The sequence below is a fragment of the Oreochromis aureus genome, linkage group 9 (genome assembly GCF_013358895.1).
Source record: "Oreochromis aureus strain Israel breed Guangdong linkage group 9, ZZ_aureus, whole genome shotgun sequence".
Classification (NCBI taxonomy): domain Eukaryota; kingdom Metazoa; phylum Chordata; class Actinopteri; order Cichliformes; family Cichlidae; genus Oreochromis; species Oreochromis aureus.
Genome location: NC_052950.1, coordinates 13416636 through 13444623, shown reverse-complemented (window position 1 = coordinate 13444623; position 27988 = coordinate 13416636). Strand labels below are relative to the sequence as shown.

The 27988-nt window shown below is 40.1% G+C and overlaps 1 protein-coding gene and 1 long non-coding RNA gene across 2 annotated transcripts in view; one reads left to right on the top strand and one right to left on the bottom strand.

Moving 5' to 3' along the window:
* The window catches only part of ofcc1 (orofacial cleft 1 candidate 1), a 77946-nt gene that overhangs the window by 32422 nt on the left and 17536 nt on the right, over nt 1–27988 (top strand). Inside the window, exons 17-21 of the mRNA XM_039617186.1 lie at nt 1246–1391; nt 12825–13079; nt 15130–15382; nt 15752–15915; nt 21273–21432. Coding sequence (XP_039473120.1) covers nt 1246–1391; nt 12825–13079; nt 15130–15382; nt 15752–15915; nt 21273–21432 — 978 coding nt within the window. The remainder of the gene's footprint in view (nt 1–1245; nt 1392–12824; nt 13080–15129; nt 15383–15751; nt 15916–21272; nt 21433–27988) is intronic.
* Nucleotides 15836–27988, bottom strand: part of LOC120441785 — a 45023-nt gene continuing 32870 nt past the window's right edge. Inside the window, exon 4 of the long non-coding RNA XR_005614279.1 lies at nt 15836–15907. This is a non-coding gene — a long non-coding RNA (uncharacterized LOC120441785). The remainder of the gene's footprint in view (nt 15908–27988) is intronic.

Genomic DNA, 27988 nt, shown 5'->3' with positions numbered 1-27988 from the left:
TTCCCCGTCTTTATTCCTACTAACCTCCTCCTGCTGATGTACAAGAGGCTCTTCGGACCACCATTAATCAGGGATGACCTGTTAAATAAATGAGTTTGTTGATATGAGGTTTTATATCTCTGCAGCCTCTGCAGACCGTGTTTTTCCTTCCCCTCTTGGCCTATCGTTAAAACCTTGCTAACTCTGTCAAATGTCTTGGTTGGAACCCAGTTGTCTAATGATTAAGTGGAGTGATCTCCAACCTGCCCCAGCCTGGAAGCGCTAGGGATCAGATTTCAGCCCTTCAACCTGCAGTGCAGGCCTAATTAAAATGAATTTTCTCCAGGCGACCACTTTGCCCACAGGGCAGGAATTCAGCTATATACGGAATCCACTCTTAAGGTATTGCATTAAATTTATTGTGTGGAGACACTGGAGAACATTGTGGTATATCTCCTGCATTTTTCCCCCCCTCTCTCTGCCTTTTTCTCTCACTCTTTTCCACCTTTTTATTGTGATCATCACTCTGGAATCCAAGCTTGCTTTGGCAAAGATTGCCCTATGAAAACGGATGGAGCTTTTATGGGACTCTGCCCATTTACTACTTCCTGGGCCTAGTTTATCTCAGAGGGAGAGACAGAGAGGGATGGAGGAAAGGGAAGATGAAGAAAAAAATAAATAAAACGGAGAGAGGTAGAGTCAGAAAGGGGCGGAAGAAAGAGGCAGCTTGCTTATTCCAAACTGTGGATCTCATTAACATACATCAGTGTGTATTTCACAACTTCAAGCAGAAAGGCACTAAGCCCACCCAAGGGCAACACAGGCAGGGCTGACACGGCCAGGGAAAGCAAGCCGTTAACATGTTGGCGGCTTAACAAATAATATCTGCTCCCAAGTACCTTAGTGAAAAATTTAAAACCCCACTTCCTAACTCCATTTGACTGTGTTTATGACGATGACAGTAAACGACTTGTGTGGAAAAAAACAGTGCCAGCTGCTCAAATATCACATATTTAACGCCACCATCACTGTACGCATGTTTCCCAAATGAACTCAAGTTGAAGGATGGCATGCCGTATGCGATTTTGCCGTCATTCTTGTCTCGTGTCAATTGAGGCGCGGGTGAGATATAGGAGAGGCTCCAAAGTGCCACGCACACTGTCACTGTCACCGTGTGCATCCCCCAAGATAAATTCAGAGGCCTGTTTCCTGCTTTGATTACAAATGACATCCGCATGTGTTCTCCCCGATTTCTGCTCCTCACAGAAGAAGCCAATCAAGAAGACAAATAGCTGTGGCCCCAGCATGAGCAGCAGAAGTGCACCGCCTCGGCACGCAGACAAACAGAAGATGCAGCCTTCAATGGAGAACCTCTCCACGGAGGAGATGGAGGAGTATACATTCTCCCTACAGTAAGTCTCACCACTCATTATCCCAGCTCAGCCTTGCAAAATTCAAATGTGTGGGGGAAAGAAAAGAAAAAAAAGCAAAAGAAAGAAAAACGTGGGTGACAAGTGGTTTCTGTGCCTCACAGACGCTGAAATGTACAGCATCAACCAGACAGACTCTGACAACAAGACGTGCCTAGAACACCTCCTTAACAGATATAGATAAAGTAGTCGAGTGTCTTTCGAGGGAAATCCAAATGAGTTTGTATTTGGTATAGCTTAAATCGCATATAACTCAATTTTAATTTCCCAACATAAACAAGGCACACTCAAAGCAATTTCCAGAGCCTGATGGCCTCATCTGTCCCGAAGGAAAGGAAAGCACTCCATAAGAATTTGGTGAGGAATCACAGAAATTCAGCTGTCCACAATACTATCATTTTTATATTTGATACTTTCAGAAGTCACAAGTCCTCTTTTGTCTGTTAATTAAATCTCTACTTGTCTACATTTGACTTAGATCTCAAGACTCCACAATCAACAGTCAGTGTTTCTTTGTGCTTTGCTTTTCAGGACAAAATAATCAGTCGTATTCCAGCTAATTTGCTTTGTGACAGTGTCGCATTTAAAGCCAAACCAAACGCTGCTCAAGCTATAACAATAATGTCCCCGTGAATTTTTTTTGTTGCTGTCTCCCAGTCCTCTGCAAAAATGCGTGGAAATTATGTTTCATCTTTATTGTGGCTCACAGCATTTGATTTTAATGAGAAAACAAGAATGTGTGAAATACAAACAGAGCGCCGGATTTCAAACACCTCGGCCAAATTTGCTAAAAGCATCTAGGTAGCACCCGCATGCCCATGGAGCATCAAAACAGACTGAGAGCAAAATTGCTTATTTCAACAAGAAAAGTCACAGGTATTTGTTTTTATTTGAATGTCAACTAAATTGAGGGGAGGAGATTACCATTACTGCACTGGGGGGGAGAGTAAAGACAGAGAGGGAGTCTACTGTATGTATGTGCAAGAGAGACATAAAGCGAGCGCTCCCTGGAGATTTAAAAGTACCCATGTTTCCTCATTTCTGGGAGTTTGTAATTTATAGCTGCTGGTCACATATTAAACAAGATCAGAGACTACTCCCTGACATCTTCTGAACATACTGAGGGAATTCAAATGATTACCACCGTATCCTGCCAACAAATGACGACATAGAGACTATCTTGAGGGAGAGTGAATACAAAAAAAAAAAAAAAAAATGAACACAGAGCCCGGGCAGACTGCGCACAAAGGGACACAATTAAATGGTTTTCACGATTATTCATAGTGCCGCTTTTTACCTCTGAGCAGTTGCTGGGTTCGGTGAGATGAGACATTTCTGTCAGTTATAGGTACGGATTGTATTGAGTTGGAGACTCGGCTGTTCCCTGATGCCCTGTGAAGGTGCTGCTGCTATTGATTTCATCTTTACAAGCACACACATTACAGTATCTTTGAGCTAAAGGCTGATAATTTTATTTTATTTTTTTTGCCCTCACCTAATCAGACTATTAGAAAGATACAGTGGCAGTGCTGGCTTTCACGGTGACATTAAAGACGCAGCAGTCTCTCATCTGTCTCTCCCACTGTGTTGTTTGACTTATTCTGGGTTTGTCTACATTACCTGAGGACTGACAGAGATGCCGACAAAAGGGATTATTTACAGATATTTTTTTATTTATTTTGCCTTAATGATGTCATCTCGCCCCGCGTCGTCTTTTGGCATTTTGGGAGCTCGGGTTTTTATCTCTGTGTCTGTGTTTATGCGCATCAGTAGACGAATGTGAGAGACAGAGGGTGTGTACAGTATTTTTTGACTATGCAAGCGAGTACAGTATGCACACACACACACACACACACTTGCCTGTATATTCTTGTATTTTAACTGAGGAAAGGAATCATACTGAAGTGATTGAGGGATATTACTGCCATCTATTGAGCCACAAGAGACTGAGCTCATTGAGATTTTTATAAGGCGTCCTGACACAAATGTGCAAATCAGATGCTCATGCATTATTAAGCAAAGACTTTGAAACAGTAAGATTCAGTTCAGACAGTCGGAGAATCACACGAGCGGTTTAACATAGTGCATTCATTTATGTGTTGCAGTCAGGAGCACTTTATTCATCAAGTAAAATAAATGCAGAGCGATGAATTGGAATGAAGTGGGCTAAGGTCTTAAAGAGATCTGCAGTATGTATGTGACCTGTATACAAGTGCTTAGACTGTGTGTGCGTTACAGGTGGGACTGTAAATTGGATTAAAAAAAACTTTTTTTTTAAATGTATCAACTACTTAAAAACATAACACTGATACAAGTAGAACCAAGTTTATACGAATGAAAACTTCTAGAGGTTTTATGTAAAAGGTTTTTTTTATTCCAAATGGTGACAACGTCATCTACTTTGACAGAAATACTGCAAAATACATCTTCTGGGAGGAGATCTTTCCAATGCATATGATTGTTTATATATTATAGTACACACATGTATATTTTTTATTTAAAGTCTTTGTTTCATTGGGTGAGGACCAGGCTCTCTTGTGTAATTGCTTTCATATTTCCATGCTGGTGATCTAAAAATGCATAGAAATAAAATAAAAAAAATAATGAAGTCGAAAATCAAAGAAAACACTATGCTATGCACTTTTTTTAACTGCAGGTATTGACAATTGCAAATTAGTTCTGGGTAAATGAAAAAGTCTGAAAACATGTCAGGAATGATCTTTTTGTCAAGCGTTACTGTCCCGCTGATATCTGTTTGAACACGCATGAAAGACTCCAGCCGACCCTCCAGTTTATTTGATGTCTACAAGTGTAATTTTCAACACTCCTCTTTTTTTCTCACAGAATAGAACTGAGCAAAATCAAAGCACCTGATTCAATATGGCTGCTGTAATTCGATCGGGCCAATTTAATGCTTTTGGTCGAGGATAAACATGCTGAATTAATTTTACACTTTAAAGGCTACTTTGGCTGTATTTTACACTTTGTGTACTCAGCACAGTGATGAGATACTAATGGTAGCTCACATTCGACCTGTGCAAACCTCATCACGTGTGATACTGACGAATTATTACTAATAATTATAATTACTATTAGTTTTTATCTGATAATATATACCTGGAAAAACCCCTCTTCCTATGTAGTGTACCACATGCTATAGTGTAGTATTATACCTCATCAATGTCACCCAACTGTTTTTTTTCCTACTCTCGTTTTGAGGAGAGAAACCTGTTTTAATCAAAGTCATTCTCATATAGCAATTAGATCTAATTAGTCCAATTATCAAGATTCTAATTACACTGAAATATATCCCCTAAATCTCATATCAATTATAGTATGTGTGACTCGTCCTGATCGGGAAACATGAAGAACGAGAGTGAAGACAAAGCTGTGTTGAAGGTAGCAGAGAGCATTTTCATTCTCTGGAGGACAACTGGCTGCAGAACTGTCCCCATCTGTCCCCAAAGCTTTTATTACAAAATGCTGTTTGGTCATTTGGGGATAAATGCCGCTTAACCTTTATGTAGTTGTTTCATAATCTGAACTATTTTGCTGCTAATTATGATGCCATGATTAGTTACATGCTTGTTTGTCGTCTCAGTTAGATAAGTTGAATGAATAATAATAAATACAGTTTCAGCTGTTATTGCTGCAGCTATTAAACACCACCGTTAAGTCTGGACTCAAGTAAGGAAGAAGCCACTGCGGTGACAGTGAAGTAGATTAAAGTTAGGTTGAACTTTTGGTAGCACAGTAGCTCATATGCTAATAAGTCTCAAACAGGTATACAAATCCACACACACACACGAAATCAGGAGCAGACCTTGATTGTGTAGCACAGTATGTTGCTATAGTGGTGCATTGTTATACTGTAGGTGCACTGGAAAACACACACACACACACACACACACACACACACACAGACAAATGCACAGCCTGCTCTTGCTGTGGAGTCAGAGGGAACACACTGACCTAATTTCCCCCAGTTAACTCGCCTCGTTGGGGACCAACGTTCCTCTCCACCCGTTTCCCCCAACCGAGCCTATAGGAGCGTTCCCTGATGTGTATCTCTGTGTCTCTATCATTCTGTGCCCTCCATCTGTTTGAGTATGTTTCCTCGCTCAAGTATAAGATTCCAAGTAAAGTGTTATTCTATTTTACGTGTTTATAACAAGGGTAACGTGCAAGCCCGCAGTGTCACACGCCTGGGAAAGACCAGTAACTGTCGTGGAGAGAAAGAAAGCCGAGCCTGAAGTTGTGTACAGAAAAAAGGCAGAAAAACACCTGAAATAACACCCAGTTTCAGGCTGTCAATCCTCTGCAAACTGCATCTACGAATCACAACTCTGTGCAAGGGTCAATAAATTCTGATGTAATACTGGTAGGATAAGTGGGTGGAGACGTGGTGGTGCTAGTCACCCCTAACTCTCCAGCGCTTTCCAGGGCTCTTTCCTGTACTGAGAGGGCAGGGAAGTGTCTGCGCTTCTGCATGCCCAAGTACCTGCTTGCATGTGTGAAAGAGTGGCCCCTGGCTACCACGGCCCGAGTGCACATGTTAGGGGTTTTTTTTTAGTGGCCAGACGTGCCCTGGGTCACTTTCAGATCTCACAGACGCATACTCGCAAAATCAACATGCCGCTTCCTTTATGGAAATCAGAGCTGTCACATCCTTGACAGGCTAACACTGCAATATGATAGGTTAATTCACACTGATGGTGCGCATCAGTGGGCGCATACTGCAGTCCCATTGGTGGTCTGGGTCAAATGAATGCGCTTCACACTGACACGTGGGAAAGAGGGGAGGTGTCAGATACTGAAAAGTGGCAGGAGCTATATGTAAGAATATATGAGTGATCGCATATGATTTGTGCATGACGCCTTTAGTGTGCACTTGAAAAAATAGAGCTAAGCCAGAGGTGGCACTTAACTTACGTTCTTCCTTTTTTCTTTTATATCTCTAATCACTAGTTCCCCAGCGTTATATAAACACATAACTCCTCCAGAAATTACAAGTTTTACATGCAGCTATGTAACAGCCAATGCACTGTAGCACAAACATGCACTAATGGACTGTGTCCTGTGCAAATAAATGTGAACTCTTAGGAAAATATTACTGACAGGCAGCTCTGATACTATAACTGACAAGCTCTCTGGATGCCGATGTAATCAGAAGTTGCAGTTGCACACTGCAGCGTTTGTATATATATATGCATGATGTCATCTGCACACGTTTTAGCTATTATTATCAGCAACGAACAAAGGTGGAGCAGGCCTGACAGGCATTTACCTTCTTCTTATATTTGCTTGGAGACAGTTACGGCTATAGTATCTATAAAAAAACATGATCTTTGTTAATCCATATTTGTGTTGAGGCTGGATTCCTTTGAATGAAGCATTTGAATCAATAACAAAACATTAGATCAGTGAACATAATTGGCCCCCATTAGTGGTAATGTATTGTAACAAAGCCTGGGATTGGAAAAAAAAACAGAAGAGTGGTTTGAGAGTCACAGATGCCACACTCCTACTCTAAAAGGCATTTCAGGCCACGTCTTCAAGTCAAACATCATGTTTGCTTTTTGTCTTTAGGACTCACTTAATTCATCTCTGCGTACCCGCACAGTTAGACTCTATAGCTCTTTATTATTTCCTTTCTTCTTCTCCCTCCCTCCTGTTAATTCCGTCTTTATCTCACGTCTCTGCCTCTCATTTTCTCCATCTTTCCCTCTCCATCCTGTCTCTATCTCTCTGGTGACAATGTCCTGCAGTTATGAAGCAAGGTCAAAAAAGTGAAATCCATTTAAATACTGATGCAACTCTCTGGGGGGCCATACTCAGCTTCTGCAGCACCCGTCCCCGTACACCTCACACAGATTGCTGAATGGATGGATGTGGAACATTTATTTGTTCTGCATTTATCGCTTATTGTGTTGCACATCCACTGGCACTGTATTTTCTCAGGCCCCCCAAAAAAAAAAACTTTAGAGAGAGCGCGAGAAAACAACAACCTGTTCTTCATTGTTGAGCACCAGGGTGGTGGTAGTTGCACCATTCGTGTGTGTGTGTGTGTGTGTGTGTATAGTGCTCGCAAAGTCAGTATGTGTTTGTCCATCCCAGGTGCATCTGCATTTGAAATGTTTCCACCGTACTTTATGGTGCACCAAGGGACCTGCCATTTCCATTTTTTAATTCCCTCTCGTGCTAAGTCAGGCACTCCATAAAAACGCCACATGTTGCTCAGCAATGAAACAGCTACCTCATTTATGCATCTAAACCATTCCAATGTGTGCGAGGAGGCCAAAATGTTTTTGCAGGAGGAGTTTAGGCAATGCAAGAGTCACGATGCTAAATTATGGCTCATGATCTAAGAATAGTTTATCCACAAATATGAGATATGAGATGGTTACATGGTTTGACTTGTAGAGCTGTTTCTATACCTCACATCTATAAATGTAGCATAGATATTTTTACTTTTTAAAATTCTGTTCTCCATAAATTCTGTTTAGTTGCAAGTAATTGGCTTGATTTTTAATTGTGATGTGTACAGGTTTTATTACATGGCAGTGGACTCCAAATACCTGCCACTGTGCTCCAGTTTTGTCAATGAAGCTCATTTAGGGTATGTGTATACTCTTTGGCAGATTTGCAAAATAAATAAATAAATAAATGTGCTTATAAAACCTCAACATGTTAAGGTAATTTCACTTGGAACAAATAAAGCAAAGAAAAGAATCAAATGAGAGGAGGGAGTGCAAGAGAAAGAGTGAGCACAAAGTTATGTCCGATGCATTTTTTTTTTCATGTTTTCTGATTCTTTTTTTTTCCTTGTATAAATAAAAGTTCTCACAAGATGATATAAAATGACTCAATTATCTAAAAGCCTTACAGGCACGGAGAGATGCTCTGTCCAAGTTGTTATTGTGCACACACACATACACGTTCGAGGTGCTTTGGAAAATGATACCAGCTTAGAAACCAATAATTATCATTTAATACATCTTGTGGGAGCGTGTTTCTTTATGGTTTCCACTTTGTAAGCTTCGTGCATTATATTTGGCCCACCTGTGCAAAGCACTGCTTCAGTGCCAGAACTGCAATAAACATCTGTACTTCTGCATGAATAAAATTTAAAAATAAATATGTTTGTTCACATAATTGAAATGCATACATGTGAATTTTATTTACACAAACTTCTGAAACTTATTTGGCAGCTTTAGTTAGTAATTCTTTATTGTGATTTTTTTGCACTCGCATTATAGATCTCCTTCAGAACTGAAGAAACCTCTTCCATGAGATGCAAAACAGCTTCAAAAACTTTTCAAGCTTTTCAGGATCACTTGCACTAGAGTCAAATATCAAAATAATTATTAGTATTCAAATATAACTGATAAAATCCACTTCTTTGGTTTCCAGGGACAAAATGCAAAAAGAAAAAAGTGTTAAATGAAAAGTAAGACATAAGAAGCTGGAGCAGTGATGGCTTTGGCAGCGATTCAATTGAAACAAGTAATAATCTGTTGGGGACCCGTTTTTGTGGAGTATCCAGCTGTGGGAGGCCAGGGAGTGCCTTGGTATGTCTACTTTGTGTGTAACAGTGATTATGCAGGTGGCATGCCAGGCTAAATTAGTTAGTCTAAAGAAGCCAAAGCGCTCCCAACTACTTTTGGGTGCCAACAACTTGTAAAATGTAACAATGTTCTGACAAAATGATAGATATCTCATGCCCAGAGTGAGCAATGGTTGGTTAACATTACACAAGTATGAAACATTGAAACAAAAAGGCCATTTAGTTTAAGATCTAAAGCAAAAGAGGATTTATTACTTTTATTATTCATTTTGTTTATCATATTATGTTTGTTTTGTTGTATTTTAAGACAGTGATGCTGGATGCTGTTGTTGCTGGGCTGACTGACTGACTGAAGTGATACAGGTGTTTAGTAGTCTCGCAGCTTTGGATGTGATGCCTGTGGTATGTTTTGATTCAGCTTTGTTGACTCTAGTTGCTTAGGTCTTCCCCTCTACATGCCCCATCATAACTATCTACACTGACAGCATACTGATGCCCATATACAATGCCAATAAAATTTTTAACACAAGTTTTATTCTGGACGCTCTCACCACTTTTGAATACACAGTTATCCCCTCACTAATTGTTCTCTGAGTTACTTGCTCTCTCTTTTCTTGGCTGATAGACAGCGTTCTTTGTTTTATTCCAGTTAAACGCTTTTTGCCACTACCTGTGTGTGCAACCGTCATTAGCCAGCAATCCCTCTGAGCTCTTGACGTATCAAATGGGTACTGCCAACACAGGTGACAAGGTGACCTATAAGTTTCTTTCAGATTACCAAAAACCTTTCACCACGTTCCAAGCCCGAGTAACGCCTCAGACCTGATTGTGTAACGCACGTAGGACAGATGACAGATACTCTCCTAATTCAAAACAAATTCATTATCAGCGTTCTTCAAAAATGAAATATAAACAAAGATGTGGTATCTTGAGTCCTATCTCTTGACAGAGATAATCACACTTCCATAATCACCACAACACTTATGCATCTGGGCCACTAAGAAAACAATTACATTATCTGTCAATCTCTTAAGTCTATTTTCACAGTGGGGTTTTTTTTTTTTTTGCTTTTTGCTTTCTCTGTTTCCCCGACAGCAAACCGTTCATCGACTAGGTGGGAAAAGAAGTGTGGTTTTAGTGCATTTAAAAACAATGCCGGTGGCCTAAATAAGAAAGTGACAGAAAATATCTTAATCCTCCGAATAAAGGGATAAGTCCAAGACTTTAAGTGGTCTGACACTGGAGGGTTTAAGCCATCGGGGCTACGCAGAGGGAATCTGTGGGTTACCTTTACTCCCTACAGCCCTGGAGCCTTCACACCATAAGTGTGCTATTTTAAATGGAACACCCCACTGTACTCCCTCCCCCCATCCACCCTTCCATCTCGTATTACCCGTGCCGTCTTCAAGGTATAATGCATGTCACTACTTGCTTTTCGCTTTGTGCTATTTTTAAGAGCGTAGCGTCTGTTTGTTGTCATAGCGTACAACATTAAGGGACACCAGCCTGGGAAAACCAGTCCAAGAGATGCTTCTGACAGAAACACACTAGTTAAATCTGATTTACAGGCCTTGGCACACTCAGGAAAGGTTTGGAGTGGATGATGAGTCCTTTTGCAATATGCTTTGATGACACGGGTATGAACAACAAACATATCAAAACTAAGATAATGAGCAAACAGCTTCTGGCCCAGATTTCACAAAAGCATTAAAACTACAATTAAAATATAGTATTATGTCCCATGCATGCCTGTTGAAATGGTTGGTTTCATCACTTGGCCACTATGCCACATACTATCAGCCATTCAGAGGACAGGCTGTGATATTGAAATGAAACATCCTTCATCCCTGCGAGATAAAAATCCCACACGTCCGCCCGCTGCCTTCCCCTATTTTTCTGTATTATACTTTTGTAATTGGAGGTGCCATAATGAAATCAATTCAGTCGGGATAACAGATTTCACATCATGTTACCGGTTTCCTTTAGAAGGGGCCGCTACGTGAAGACGTCTAAAAATATTCCTCTTTCATGCATCATCAATATCTTCATTACATGAAAGATGGACGTCAGATTGTATTTGCTGTTTTTCCGCGATGCCAGTTGACAGGGTAGCATCTCGCCTGTGTCTGCGACACACTGCGTTTACAGGGATGTGGAGAGCATTTTTGTGAAACACAGGGAAGTTGCAATAAAGCTGGAAGTGCTTTTGTGGAGAAGCGTGAGATGCGTTTGCTAAGACATCATCTTTCTCTTTGCGTTTTAACTCCAAATCTTGTATAAAAGCACTGAATTGGATCTTTTTCAGTGATAGTAAACAAAGACTTTGGCTGAATAAATATATATATTTACTCTGTGTGCATGAGCAACCAGTGGTTTCACACAGGAAACATGCAGTTTATTCGCAGTGGAATATACTTTAGTTTAAGATCTCAAACAGAGAGCTGAGTGATAACAGACTTTCATGACACATTTATCCTGTTGGGCTAAATGTTATTTCAGCCAAGCTCGAACATTTATCAGCGCAAACTCTTGACTGAGCACTTTTTTTTTTTCAATGAATTCCAACTTTTCCCACATGTACAGCGAAATATACCACTGCTCTAAATAGCTTCCACTGAGGAAACTTGATTCAACTTGAGATAATTTCACACTTCACACCTCACAGCGACGGCCAAAATTATCTCTGGCTTCAAACAAAACTATGTGAGGCTCGATATTTTTGTATTAGTAGAAGCAGGGAACACAATGCACTGGTACATTTTGATGCAAGTCTAGCCCACATTTGGTAATGGGGGTGAGAGAGCAATACAATTGATTCGGTTTTTCGTCTTTAGGCAATGTACCATTTTCCCTAGATACACACTACAAAGTGAATTCCAACTGTGCTCTGGGACACAGTGGTGAGACATGGGGATGTCCACAGGCATAGGCCTTAAGTCACATTGTGTGATCCTCACCATAGCTCTACTGTAAACACCTACTTTAAGTCTTGTTCTAATTACTATCAGGCGAATGTTAGGAGTCATCACTATCACTGCTTGTTGACATGCGCAAACTATATTGGATAAAAGTCAACGAATGTTGTAAATGCACACCTAATTTACCTACACACAAATGTGAAATGTCAGGTTTTTATGTTAGGGTATTTCCTTTCCTTTCCTTTCCTTTCCTTTCCTTTCCTTTCCTTTCCTTTGCTCCTGCCTCCACTGCTCCATCTGTGCACTCCTTATGAAAGGGAATAGTTGAGCAGGCCTGACAAAGGGCGGCACATAGGAGGCAGAGGTGCTGAGGGAAGCTGAGCACCGCTGAAAGGGATTCCTATCTGTTTGCGTGTCTTTGGTGTGTTAGTGAGAGAGAGAAAAAAAAAGAGAGAGCACTTGTGTATATGTTGGCAATTGTATGCGTGTGTGTGCCAATTTGAATACTACATTTCCCTACCTTTAATGTTTACTGCATGGCTCTCATGATGGAAATAAGCTTCTGAATAGTATGCAACAGAAAGAGGAGGAAGGATTTGCATCGTTATTCAAAGTGATTGCCATAACCTCCAAATCGACTGAACAAAGTCAACACCTTTGTTCTGTTTCAGTAATCTCGCTTAATGTGGTCACCTGTGCATGAACGTTCTTATCCACCGTGAGTTTAAATCATGCAGCCTGAAAGTGTGATGTAAAATTATCGAGAAAAAAAGACATTAAAATGCTTTCATTCGAGGAAATCTGAGTAATGAACTCACATAATTACATACTTGAGTAATATTATTACTGTCTAAAAAAAAAAAGAAATGGTGAAGAGAAAACTTCAGATGGTCATGTACAGTGTGTGTGATCCTCCTCTTATGAAAACAGATCACAACTGACTGGACCTGGCTCCTGTCCTCCGTGTCTGTCTGACCGAGCCCGTCTGGCTCTCTCCATGCTGCCATCTGAGCTGGGCCTGCCGTTGCTGCGGCAACAACAACAACTGCATAGTAGCTGGCATGGCTCCGTTCAGCAGCTCGGCCTCATTATACTGCTGCTGGCTTTGATGTGGTTTCTGAGGCTCTACCTGCATTACTGCAGCCAGTGGCTCTACCTCCAGGCCATAGCAGTTCCTGTCAACAAGTGAGTTTGCTTCCTTTGATATTGCCCTGCACGCACACACATGCATGGAAGAGGATCGCAGGAATACACACACAGACGCGCAAAACTTTTCGAGCGCACACATTGCTGCTGACATAAATCCATTAATAAAAATGGAGGACTGACACATACCAGATAATAGTAGCATATTACCATACTGTAAATTCATTAGCATGGCCACACATAACATGACCTGTGTGTAGGCTCGCACTCATGCGGTGTACAGTTATGGGAAAATAGGATGTGGAGAGGACAACAAGCTGAGAGGATGAGGATGTGCTGTGTGTGTCTTGGTGTGTGTGTTGGCAAATGCAGGCTTGATACACCCAGATCATCTGTTTGGAATCCCCCCATTAACATTTTAACAAGACTTTCTCAATATTAACAAACCATTGCTGGGGGAGTTTGCTCACCACACAGCTTTAAGTCCCAAAAGGCTACATTATTTGGAAGGAATTTATTGTTATTATTTGGTACGCAGCATTGATAATAAACAGCAATAAGATGCCACAGAACTGTTAAATCACATTGGAATAGCATATGGTGCTGATTTAATTCATCACAATAAAAGGGCTGGCTGCAAACATGCATACAACCAGGTTTTTATTACAATAACTCAGGGGCGCAAACATCATGGAAAGTGATGGAGGAGAGCGCAGGAAGAAAAAAAATGTGGCTGAGTGGAAAAAAAGGAAAAAAGAATGGACTGAGGGGGCGGATAGAAAACAAAAATGTGAAAACAGAGGGGGTCAACGCTGGATGACAACTTCCACATGTCCAAATCTGCTGCTCTCCCTCCAAGCATTTCTCTCTCCATGCAATGGTCAGAGCTGGTGGTGCCCATTGAGAGGGAGGGAGAGAGAGACTAAGTGACAGTCGAGCGGTTAGCATGATGACAGGCATACCTCGCTTCACCCTTATATCTCACACTCGTTCCTTTTTCTTCCTTTCTACGTTTGTGTCTGTTTGTTTTTGCATTCTCCCTTCCCATAATCCATCCTGGGACACCATCGGACTGCAAAGAGACCCCAGGAGCAAGAGTCCCTGGCCTTCGGTGCTTCTACAGTTATCTATGAGTGCTTCATTTCTTCTCTTCTTTTCTTTTACTGACTCAAGTTACAAAGCAGTAATACACTGGTCTAAAGTACTAAACATCTTGTGTTCAGAATATCCCTGAATTATAAGCAAACATATGATGCAGGCATAAGCAGTATAATATTTTTGTGTTTATTAAAGATGTTTTTCACTGTAATCTGCTAAATACAAGAGCGATCAGAAGTAGAGTGCAGCATAAATCACATTCTTCAAGGACAAAAAAAGTATGTCAAAGTTGTACTTAACTAAACGTACTTTAATTATAGCACAAAATGTCTCTTATTTTGTGGCAAAATAATAGGAAGCATTTGAGAGAGATTTTAAGATTTTTACTTATGATTTTGTCTGGAAATATAAAAAATAACACATCCAAGTCTCATGTCTTTACCGGTCATCCAGAGAGGTAATCTCTGTTCTCTGAAATGACTTTTTGGGGCTTGAATCTCTTGAGAGATTTGCTTCAGATGAAACACCAATGGACCTCTACTGTCAGATTAATGGACAGAATCCGAGAGATGCTTGACTCTTGGAGCAAATCAGATGGAAATTAATGAGAGAAAACTGGACCCCTCCTCTCCCACCACTGGCTCTACCTCCTCCTGACTGATGGGAAGATTAAGGAACTCATGAGGCTTGCTGTAAATGGGGAGTTTAACGTACAACAGGAGGCTTGGATAAGCTCTGCCATGTATCTGCAAAGGTGGTAATACTCTTACTTTCAGTGTCCTTTGCATCTTTAGTGTCTTTTATGATAGTAATAAGTATAAAGGTTTCCTTAACAACAGCCAGTTATAATGCCATCAAAGTCATTTGAGTGAATTAGCCACAAATACTATAACACAGTATATGGAGTTGCTGGAAACAGCTGCCCTTGAGCTGCAAAGCATCACAAACACAAATATGGTACACACATATTGACACTTTCCTCTCTTACCAGATTCCACTTCCACGCACACACGGTGGACCTCGTGTACCAGAGTTCTTTACTCCACACCCGGGAGGAGCTGGCAATGGTGGTGGTGGGTCCCCTGACCTTGAACGCAATAACGTTCCTGCTGGTTCTGATCAGATGGGGCTGTCAACAGATATTTGGCTCACTCCCTTCCTTCACGTCAAAGTTTATCATGGCTCAGGGAGTGTGGACAGTCCTCGACCCCCTGGCAGTCTTTGCAGTGGACGCCATCCTCGGGGTAAGTCACTTAAAAATAACTTGGACACTTGTGCACTTTAAATAGGAGTTCACTTTATCTTGGCAAAGTGACTTTAGATTACAAAAAAAAGAGTGCAGAGAGGGTGAGAAGCAAAATGTGCAAGGTTGGATGGGTGTCTTTTTTGGCAGTGGGTTAGATGTGTAAGGTGACTGGACATTTCTTGCTGCAGTTTAATGTAGGCACCAACTTAAACATAAAAAGGGAGAGAAAACGTTGTTATATTTTGACTTTTGAAATATGTGAAAGAAAATCCGTGAACTGTCTTGTGATCTTCATTTAGAAAAGGAGATTTTCTGCATCCACAGTTATAGGAAACTATTTATTTATTTTTAATCCTTGTCTCCTTAGCGCCTCTCCTACAGCCCTGACACACCAGTGGGGGATGCTGCCAAGCTTTATTGGCACTTCTATCAAGCTGACAAATCAGGTGCAGCGGGGGTGATCATCACTCTCTTCCTCTATGCCGTCCTTTTTCTCCTTTCCATCACCATCCTCTCCATGTACCTGCTCAGGTGAGATACACGGTTAGAATACCAAATATAGCAAGAAAACAATTACATTATCTTAAACACAAAATGTTTTGAAGCAACTGGCATTAACATTAAAATAAATCTGAAATGTAGACTAAATATTTTCTTCTTATTTTAGAGATAAAATTAATGTATTTTTGAATGTTAATTTGTTTCTGTTTTAGGTATGCTCCTAGTATATAATATGTACAATAAACTTATTTAATACTTGCTGGCTTGGTTTAAGTCAACCATCTACAAGAACTTTGTTTTGAATCTGAAAACAAGTTATATCACTTGTTAATGCCACTTGTATCTGTGGCATTAAATACAAAGTATCTTTAAGAGACACCCACAAATAAGTCTGCCTTAAATTCTGTTTCAGGGGCCACATGCAGGTCAATCTGATCTGAAGTGAGCTGGGACAATAAAACCACTGCAGTAAAACCTATAACACCCCCACAACCCACAGCACACAAATGCACAACCAGCCCTTAATCGTCCAAACCTTACCTCCTCCCCATTTAGTAAAAAAAGAAAGATGACATTCTGAAATTGGTTTCTTTGGGTCTCAGTCACACCGGCCTAGAGACCAATCGGTGATCCCCTGACAACCTGTTTTTGAGGAAACATTGTTAACAAGTGGTAAAGAAGTGGTTGCAAATAGGTTTCCGCATTAAAAATCTCTTTATAATTGCTTTGGTCGGTAGTAATCACACGGCTAAAGTACAGCTAGCAACTAGCTGTGGCCACCTATAGTTGGAAGTCCGCTACCTGCCTACAAACACTGGCCAACTGCTCCTCGAGGAGTAGTGAAACTTGATTGAAACTTGCAAACTGCAGGTAAAAACAGCAATCTGCTAGCAACAAAACAATCATAAGGAGGTTTCTTGTGTAGGACTGTATTCTTCTTTCACAGCAACTTCCAGCAACCACTTGCTAACCGGAAATATAACATTTTTCTTTAAGGACTAGAGGTTGACAGGGGTTGCTGACTGGTCTCCAGGCCTGTGAGGCTTATTACATGTGCATTACAGATCAAAGTAGCTGTGTAAAGGCACAAAACCCTCACATACAAAATGCTTTTGCACTAAAGAAAAATTCATGAGTCAAAATGTCTTGAGATCTAGAAATATATTTGACTTTCTATACATTTCCACTCGTGTGTAGTAATGCTGGCAGGCATCACCACATTGATGCGTTTCAATTATTAAAGACTTCTCTACTATCAGGCCATCCAGTGGCACGTATTGAAACCTGTTGTGGGAAAGTTTGGTATATATGAGCACTGCTGTAGACTGCTACAGGCTCTGAACAGGAAGATATTTTCTAAAATGCACCGACACTCACCAACCTGATATTGTAAAGCACCAGTTAATAATAATACAGTATATATAAATGTTACCATCCTGCTTGTTCTAACCTTCATCAAGTATTTATTCACCTTTTCTGTCCACAAAAAAAAAAACTGTAAACCAAAAAACCAAAAATATAAACAAATGTTGATCTAATTTATTTTGAATTTATAGTTGCAGGGAATTGCTGATGCAGTTATGCATCAAAGGCTCACATCCACAAGCATACACAAACTTATTAAACACAGAATCAGGAATATACACACGCACCACACAGCTAGCTTGCCTGAACACACCATTCGCTGCAATTCACTGGAAAATGGAAATCATTTCTAATTCAAAAGTTAGATGTGTTTTGATATAGCGTGAATATGGAACCCCCTTACTTTATCCGATTAGGCTGGGTGTTTTGCATGGTTGGGATCACTGCAGGTTTCATACATATTGAAAAGGACGGCGTGCGGATGGTGATGAATTCACATACTCTATCTTAATGCACTGTGTGTTCCACTCATGTCTTGCAGATTGAGGTCAGCCATGTTGAAACATTTGGTTGCTAGCCTGCACTGTGATTTGGCAACTCGGATGGTTTTTTCATGTCATCTATAGACCGTTTGCTGATTAGTTCGAAAGCCCAGGCAAAACAAACACTGCTCTTTCTCAAACATTCAAAGGCATTTGATTTGACAGACTTTTTGCAATATAGGACTCACTTTAAAGGCAGGCAGGTGATAAATTACTGAATAGTGTAACTCAGTATTCATCTAAGGTGTGTTCTCTCACTCTAATATACGACCAAATTCCATTAACAGCTTAAAATGTAAGAAAACGCCTATTGAATTAATCAGTTTGAGATTGGCGGCCAAGGAGAGGGTGCCATCTAATTTCAGTGAGCGAGACGCTTATCGGGATCAGGCTAAATGGACAATATTAAAACAGCAGCCGGGAATAATGACTTCTGCCACTCAGCAGCCACACGGGTTTGTATTGAATGTAGGCCACGAGGCTGAAGCAAGGCTGATAATTTTATGGGTTACAATTTCCTATTGGCTACAAGGAAGGGGCTCTGACACAGACCGTGACCTATTTCTAAAAAATATGCTCCAGGCCGTATGTATAGATAGAATGGACTGCTATCCTTTTTTCTTAATTACATTTAGGAAGCTTTTATTCACTGCCTGCAAAAATACGTGTAAAATACCTCTGTATTCTTTGACCCTTTATGGAAACCAAAATGAGCGGCTATAAAAGTAGTAGTGCAGTGGTAGTTCCATCAACATACTTGCAAGACTGTAGGAAGAAAAAAAACTTTCAGTTACTACAAGTGTTTGTTTTATCAATTCTTTATCAGTTTTCATTCTTCATTAGACAAGTTTGCAAGTTGGTTTTTGATGGGATAAGATAAGAAGGTATCTTTTTTCCCACTAAACCTTTGTTCCATTAAATTTAGTTTGATAGGATCCTTTAAAATAAATCACACATTCTATAAATTGAGAAATACCATTTAAGCTACTTTTGACGGCTCCTTTATTCACTAAGGGTTTCCACAGTGGGTATCTCTGCATGTTTGATTGAGCAGTTTTCACGCTGAACGCCTTTCTTGATGCAACCCCAAAGATGTCACCTCCCATCTTTTGCTTGTTAGGCAAATGTGTAAACCACTACACTACGTAGCAACCAAAGTGAGAAAAACCTTTGGGTGAGATAATACTAACGTATACGTTAGAAAGACAAATCATTTGTGTTTTATTCTCTGACCCTTTCATCCACTGACATCAACCCGTGAACCTTGTGCTTAAACAAAGACCTGCCATGAGCCTTGTCATCCAGATCACAACCTACATGGTTAAGAATTACATACTTAAATTCAGGCCTTTTCCACACCAAAGAAATTACCCCTTTTTGAAGCTCGGAGATGCAAAGATGGTGAATTCCTCCAAGAGAGAAACCGCATAAATGAATGAGAAGCACAATTCAAGTGTAGGATTAAAATGAATGCATGCTATTCCTGTGTCTGAGGTCAAGATTCTACAAACATCCCACTCCCAGGAGCAATGGGGAATGATGCTGAGTTCAAAGCTCCGTACCAGCTTCTTGTATAAATCCTTGCCTCCTTGATGTTGGTTTTATTTGAGAGTTGATTACCCTCTGACAGGCTAGAATCTCTGTGGAAGGGCACAAGGTCTGTTGGTTTTGATGGTCAGCCAAGACATTTGTTTACAGACATGGTGTTTCTTTTTAGGGGTTGGCTGCATGTGGCAAACGAAAAATAGCATTTTGGTGATGTGTACTCATGTGGAGGTATGAATCAATATGCCTTCTGCTGGGCAGAAAATTTTCTTGTGACTCAAGCCGGGCTCTCCAGACGCATCTGCAACCAGCACGTCCACTGTATCTGCCATCTTTGAAGCCCAGCATTAACACTGAAGAAAATCCCAGGATCCGACTCCCACACATTAATATTTGTGCAACCACGCAGACACCCAGCCAAACTCAGACATTTCTACACTCAGCTTGTGTCCACAAAATACTTCCCACTCACAGGCCAATTTGTTTGATTCCTTTTGCTGTTTCAATTGATGTATTAGACTTTTATAGAGCATCCAACCCAGCTGTCAGAATAAAAAGTTGGCCCTGTGCATTTCTGCAAGCTGCAGATCCACACAACGTCTGTATTCTGGAACCAAAAATAGGTTTCATACGAACTTTTTTAGGTATGTGTGAATAAAGGTGATGTTTCAAATGCTCTTGGAACTTTTGAGGGCATATACTGCAGTAACCTATGAAATAATAAACGTTATATATTTAATTACGCACCGCATTTTATGTTTCTGCAACAGTGGAAACGTTTTTTTGTTCACCATCCTCCAGCCTCCATTTCTCATACGTGCACTTGTTTACAACCAGCAACCATGATTTAATGAACGCAATTAATATTCTTAATAACAAACTAAGAAAAAAAAAAAGATTGGTTCTTGGTGGCAATGAAACAAGCAACATGTTCTCATATGTCAGTGGTAAAGCAGGTTAATTGCCAGTGACTCCTAAATTGATATACATACGTGTTTGTAAAAAATAACATAATCGAGTATTTTCACTCACTAGTTGTGTTTGTGTTATACTGCTTCAGTAAAATCTGATGATTTAAGGCGTAAATCTGAGTAAAAAGTCTTTGTTGCTTTTGCAGCTTTGCCAGTAAAGGTTTCTAGGCTGCATCAGTCAGGTTCTTGTATTTCTCTGTGTGTTTAGTCTCATAATGGCAATTCAAAGTGTAATTCTTAAACACAGCAATGTGCTCGACAAAAACTAAGGACATAGCTTTACTGACTTCAGTAAATAAATACTTGGAAGTCCGTGGCCTGTCAAAAACTCCAAATTCATTCTGCATCAGTCATTCTTCTTATTACCGTGATCTGACATTTCTCATCACTGTCTGTTCCAGTGCATTTATAGTGAAGCTATACAGTTTTGTTTTGTTTTTAAAAAGAAGAGTGTTTAATGGGTGAAACACTACATGATGCATGTATTTACATTTGAATCCGATTGACCAAACATGGGCTGGCCAGGGACAACCAAAGGGCCAGATGTGGCTTTACGATGACTAGGTCTGTGGTGGGCAGTACAGTTACCGCTGTATACTTTATCAGTCATCATTCCCTGTCATTGCAAAGTTCCCATTCCCTTCTGTGTTTCTTTAATATCTGCTGTATTTGCAGACTAACTACCCTCATATAGCAAGTCGCCATTTTTTTAAATCTCGTGCCACTGTCAGGCATATTCTCGTGTGCTCAAAGAGCTTCTTATCAGTCTTGAGTTGCCACCAGCAATTAAAAAATTAGAACTCTGAAATGTAGATATGAAGCTATATTTTTGTATCAGGAATGCAGTGCAGTATTTTATTACAAAAGGCTGTGTTTAGTTCTCTAAGATCTCCAGTCAGTCTGTTTTTGTTGCTCCATCTTACATTTCTAAATCTTTTCTCTTTTCTCACCACACACCTTCCAGACTCCACAATGATGGTCGCATGCTGGATGTCTTTCAGCGACTCACCGCGAAGGAGGGGGTGTACTTTCTGCCTCAAGACCTTGAGCTGTCCAATCAGGAACTGAGCTACATTGTCAAGAAAGCAGAGCAGTGGAGAGGGTTCAATGGAGAGAGGCGCAAGGTAAATACATTATTGGTCTCCTTTGCTGTCTCTAAATAAATTGCATTGTAATTAAACCAATAGTGACCTGTTGGGCTAATGATACTAGTCTTTTCAATTAACCTGGTCAAAGGGGAGGAATTAACTGTGGTGTTTGTAACCAATAAGGTCTTCTGCCATGGTGCAGGTGCTCAGTGAAAGTGCTGAGCTGGGTGAGATCAGTGAGGCACTAACAGAAACATTTAAAGGCAGCCAAGATAACACAGGGTTAGCATTCACTGGTCACTTTAAAGGAGATATTACATTGGAGAGGATGTATAGAATAGGTTCATTTTATATCATTAAATTTTCTTTAGTTACATTTGAGAAAGCTGAGAATTCATCTCAGAGGTCTTTAGCTCCGTTCTAATTAGTACAAGATAATTACCAAAACAGAAACTCAGCTAACAGGCAGCCTGATTAGTCTGTGGAAACCAATTTTCGAAGATATTTCATTAAAGAGAGACTGCTCAATCAACACACACAGTGGAAGGCGTGTGTGAGATATAGTGGGCATTCCCTTATTGCGGACATTTCGAAATCATCTAAGGCAGCTGAAATAAATGCTTGTCCCCATGAAATTACTATCACGGGGGAGAGGATGACGCATGTGGCCCAGCCCCGTGTAGGTCGATGATGGTGGCACAGGAGAGGGCAGTGTATTAGCACAAAGCCTACCCCTGATGTAAAATCTTTGCATAGTGATTGAAAATGTGACTTGTTGAGATAAGGGAAATAGAATGCAGCGATCAAACTGCAGCCCCCTTTAATTTATTCTGTAGGGTATTTTAGTAGCACACTGCTCGCTACATGTTCTCCATGTTCATTAACTCCCTTGCTCTTTTCTCAAACAAGTATGTGCGGCAACGGGATGAGAAGCTGCAGTGGACTGTGGTGAAAGATGGTCTGCGTATTAGGAAGTGATGCATTATTTTGTCTAATTGTAGAACTAAAACAGCGTGGGCCAAACCAAAATGTAGTTTTTGAGGGTCATAGCAGTTAATATCTGAATGACTACACATCAAAGCCGCGTCAAACCGTGTCCTAACAAAGTTTACACTACAAGCAGGACTGCATTCATTATGTTGCGTTCACAGCGCTGTGGAAAAGCGAATTTTGTTTCAATGAAAAAGGCAACATGAAGCTGCTATCTCAAACCTGGCACTTGTCGCCGTGTGACAGGTGTGACATGTGATAAAGCAAAGTTAAACATTCCGGAATTTCTTCAGGGTAGTAATAACAGGGTGAAGCAGCAACCAACAGAGCCCCACAGGCAGAGACGGAACAAAACCTCAGCGGTGAACGATGCAACAAAGTGAGCTTGTTGCCGGTTGTGTCAACATGGCATTAGAACTTGTGTCTTCCTGTCAATGATGCAATGTTTTGTTGGGGTTTTTTAAATCTGTATTTACACTTTATTTTGAAACAAAAGACAGGATGTGCAACAGGAAACAGGAGACACGGAGACAAAACAGTATGCAAAATCTTGTTTTCCTAAACAAAGTATTTAACTATGTCGATTGTGACATGCCAGACACAGGGGAATGGATACCTTTGAAAAGCTGGATTCTTCTTGATAGAAAATTGTACAAAAACTCAGCTACAAAAGTGAGAGAAACTGAGGAATACATTTTGCATCAGCAGGACCTAAAAAATACACTTTTTAAACGGTTTTACACTACATTGCTAAACTAGATAGTATAATTGTAATCGTGTAAATGCTATTCTTTTTCTAAAGTCTTTTTTTGTTGTTGTTTATTGGTCTTCATGCCTTAATGAAATGCAACCCCTGTTCTGAGAGGTGACTACACCGCCATTAATGGGATGGTGATGGACCTGTTTATTGGAAGAAAATTGAGCCTTCCGTTGTTTGGAGACTTTAAAAGAAATTACATCCCCAAAGTTTGTGATTAAGAAAATGCCTCATTTAGCAGCTGATGGCCTCTTGCTGTGGTGCACTGCTAAATCATCTTTGCATTACTGCATATCCCCCTCCATGGTAACAATTACAGCATACTTCATATTATACCTAATTTGATGTTATTAAACTGATAAAATGCTAACACGTTAACACGTTCTCTGGTATGATGAAAATTTAGGGTTATTGCATTTTAACATTTTTACATTATTCAAGCAGACCATTTTTCATCAAAATAAGATGGGCCTTACCATTATTTCATAATTATTGTAACAGTTTCTCCTATGAAAAGGGTCACTTTCCTAACTCAGCAAAGACATATCCCTATTAGACTAATTTGACTACATGCAAATTTTTGTCATTTTTCCCTCATTAACTATTTATCATAGACAGGGAAAAAATATATTCATGAAAGCGAGCAAAGGAGCAGCCCAAAAGAGCTGAAACTAATATTTTGCAACTCTAATGATTTTTTGCATCCTTAATTAGATAGAATAAGGTTGATATGATTAGGTCAGGATGTAGTGTTTTTCATTAAAAATACATTTCAGAAACTGTATTCCAAATGTGCCCTTGCAATTAAATAATGAATCTGACGCATTCCTTATTATGGACCCAATTAATATCGGAGGCAAGGGCGTAATTTTAATAACAGTGGGCTACGAGACCTTCATTAGCTGAGCGAGAGAAAGGAGGGATGAGGGGAAGGAAAAACAAGGTACCCATAGGAACATCAGGAGTTTGTAACCAAATTTAAAACGTTATTGAAAAAGATAGAGTGAGATATTTTAAACAAATCCGATCTCGGGCTATCGGGATCTGCAAATAGCCCTTGTTTGTTTTAACTAACTCTGGCACTTTTGAATATTTTTATAGTCTTAGATCCTTTTCTATATAACCCTGTAGAGGTGTTGAGGCTGGACCAAAGCTGAAAGAAGCTTTAGCCTTAAAAGGGAAAAGAACGATTATTGCTTTTTATTTTTAACATCGCATCTCTACTGAAATGTGGTCACCTTTGAAAAGCCACTTCCCCCTTTTTTCCTCTCACCCCCCTGGAAAGCAGGCAATGCATTCATCAGACAGCCACCACCACACACTTGACCTTTGTGTGGTCCATGTGCAAAAGGGCGGGTGTTGCTCAGTGCTCACACAGTGTCAGCGTCATCATGGATATACCTCCAGATTCTTCTCAGCCTGGGGAAAACTTCTATTCCCATCCATACTTAATTAAATACATGAAACAATGCTGCTGATTATGATTCCTCCTAAATAGCTAATTGGTATCCATCTAGGCTAAAATCATGTTAAACAGTGTGTAAATATGAAAGTTTTGTAACTGCACATATTCTGGCTGCCTAACATGTAGCACAGAAGCTCACCTGCTAAAAGAAACCCTCTTTAACCCTCACTGAAATACAAATAGGCTTCATAATAATGAGAAAAAACAGGGTGCTATATCTAGTCTTTAGCCATGTCATCAAGCATGATGTATGCACTTTAAATGTGCATGTTACACAGTCACAGTTGTTGTCAATGTTATACTGTATCATCACAGAGTTGGTTAGCATGGGTGAACGTTGGTGAGCCGGAGTCTTCATTATGAGCATTAGCACAGTTTTGGGTTCTCTCTTTTTTGCCATATTTTTCAGGTAACCTATATTTGACAACAGCAAAATAAAATTGGAAATTCTGTTTTTGCTGTGCCAACGCAATACTTTATTGGCCCCCATATGGCAAAATTATGTAGGGGTCCCTGTTCTTTACTACCTGTAATGTAGTTGTTTCTGTCCTGGATGCACTTTTCACTTTGCCATCGACCTCTCGTCCTTTTGTGCAAGTAAAAGTAATGTCCGCATCCAGACCGCGCCACCGTTTTCTTCAACCTTCAAGCTGCAAAGGATGAAAGAAGCAAGTTTGATGCTTTTCTTATTTCTCTCTTCCTGCTGTTAAGATAATTGAGAACATTTGTAATTACATAATTGTAACTGTAATGGGATTAAAGTAGCACATTAGTTTGTAGCACGTTAGGACATTAGCAGTGGATAGTTGTTTCTGGCCTAGGCATGGGTTCCACTTTACCCCCACTTTCTTTTCCACTTTGAGCAATAAAAGTTAGGCTTACATCTCCACTTCTCAAAAGTTGTAGAACCATTTATTTTTCTATTTTGGAGATTTCTACAGACAATCATTTACAAATTCCTGAAAATTATGATTGTATTATATATCTACACCTGTACTAGAAGCTATATTGCTGTATGCTAGTAAAAGAAGACTTCTCCATTATTTTTAAACACATACAAATAATGAACTGACTTACCATGTAACACCATGAAGCAAGGACTTTACAGAAGATGCAATGCCAATAATGGAGCCACCGATCAGTGCTCCAAACTCCAAACAGATAAACTTCAGGGGCATAAAAATTAGCCCTGCAACAGGTGGCAATTTCTCCAAAAATCTCTAAACAACAGATCTGCCAAGTGCAACATGAATTCATACCAAAACTGAATTTTATTTTTCTCCACTGTTTCTTTTTTTTTTAATATGGGAAGATTTTTTTAAAGGCTAAAATTAAACCAAGTAGAAATATGAGAGGCAGGTAATCAGTTAGGCTAAAAGTAGATTCTTGATGGTGTTAGCATGCTCAGCAAAATCTCTGTAATGCTCTATGTCCCCCAAGCAATGAAACAATAAAAAAAGAATCCACATTCAATAACCAACCTGCAAATGGCCTATTATTATCAAACTTGTAATTTTCACAAGGTGGTCATAAAACATAATTTCATTTTTACTTTCTCACCAATTAACTTTATATTATAAGATTCATCCATCGAGTTGTTCCATTGAGTTGCTTGAAGGTTTAAAAATTACTCAGGTTAAGATGTCAACAGCAGGGTCCACTGACTAAGCAAAGAGGGCGAGTAAAATAATAGTATGTAGCTTTTTAATTTAATTGTGTGATAAATACAATCTTCCTTTTCCTGTGATAACGACAATCATGGAAAACAGCTGAGAGACGTAAAGAAAACATCATATGTTCTTCATTTGTTTATCAGATTTGCCCTGATATACGACTGATATACAACGTGTTGTGACTCAGGATGATGTTTTTAAAACCTGTGGAATAAATTAATAAAAAGTTCACATATTTTGCTGGTAGACGCAATCAGTACCCCAGGTTAGCCAACTAGAGGCGCATTTCAGTGATTTCAAATAAAGAAAAATCTTCACTTTTCCTGTGCTGTCAGTAATGCTCCAAGCTAGTGAGAGGGCTTGCATGCTCCACATCTTACTAGTGGTGCAGTAATGAGCCCCATTAATTATGTAAAGGCAGTGATGCAGATGGACCTAATTAATTGTCTCCCGTCACCCCCTTGATTACTGTACCTGGAAGGGAGGTGTTAATTTCTGTAATACTTAAGCAGGTACGCAAACTGTTTTGTCGGAGCTACCGCTATGACAGTGACAGAGTAGAGCACCAGCTTTCCCGTTGCTGTTAATTCACCGAAAGGAAAGTTTCCCAGTGGTGGTGGTGACATTGTATTAATTGAAGGAGGGAGGGAGAGATTAAAAGAAGTGAGGAAGGAGGGAGAGAGTGGAGAGAGGGGGTTTGTATGATGGCCCTGGAGATGTTTTCTCAACCTGATTGCATCAACATTTGCGTACCTTTGTGCCGTTTGTCTCTGTATGTCTAGGTAATGGGTTACCAGCAGGCGAGTTTGGGAACACCCAAGGTGTTTTGCAACAGCAGTGCGCTTGGTGGAGAGTAAACCTGTTGAGAGTCAAACGGCACAGACTGGAGTGGTAATGATAACTCGTGTCTGGGAGGCTGGCTGTTAATCATATGAGGTGTGCTCTCCATTTTAATCCAAAGCCTGTGTGTGTTGTGAGCCCCTGACCATAGAGGACTGTCAGGGTCACACTTTTGCCACCAATTACCAAGTGATAAAAATAGATTTTGAGCTTTAATCTCTTTGCAAAAGTTCATCTGGATTCAGACAAAATAATATAGGCTACAAATATCATACCTGCCTAATCTATACAATAGCTATGAGGACTAGAGATGGACCGATCCGATATTACGTATCGGTATCGGACATAAAAAGTGGTATTTTCAGAGGCATCACAAAAATCTTAATCCCATAGCTAAATAAATACAATTCAGTCCTTAAAACACTACAAGTGTTCATGCCTGCGCACTTGTACTGATCAATCTTGTGCTTGTTCAAATAGTACAGTTAAATGAGTATGAGCCACTTGAGATGCAAATCTAGACTCATGTAAAGAAAGAAGCTTTGGAGAGGAAGGTAGACAGAGGGAGCAGTAGGCCGTGACAGGATACACAGGAACCGCTGTCACAGAACAATAGAACCTTCAGCTCCTCAAAAGGAACCCATAACAGCAACACAGGAACCCCGAGAGAGGAGAGGAAGAGCTGAGTGGTTCACTGGCACAGGAAGGGTTTTTAGAGTCAGAGGGCAGCTACTGGTCTGTAGTGTGTGTGTGTGTCTGTGTGTGTGCGCCTTTGTGCGTGGGATCAAAATAGTCCTCCCAACCCCCAATAACCTCTACAAAAGAGCAATGTGGTCAGTGTGCGGGCAAGTGTACGTGTGTGTGCAC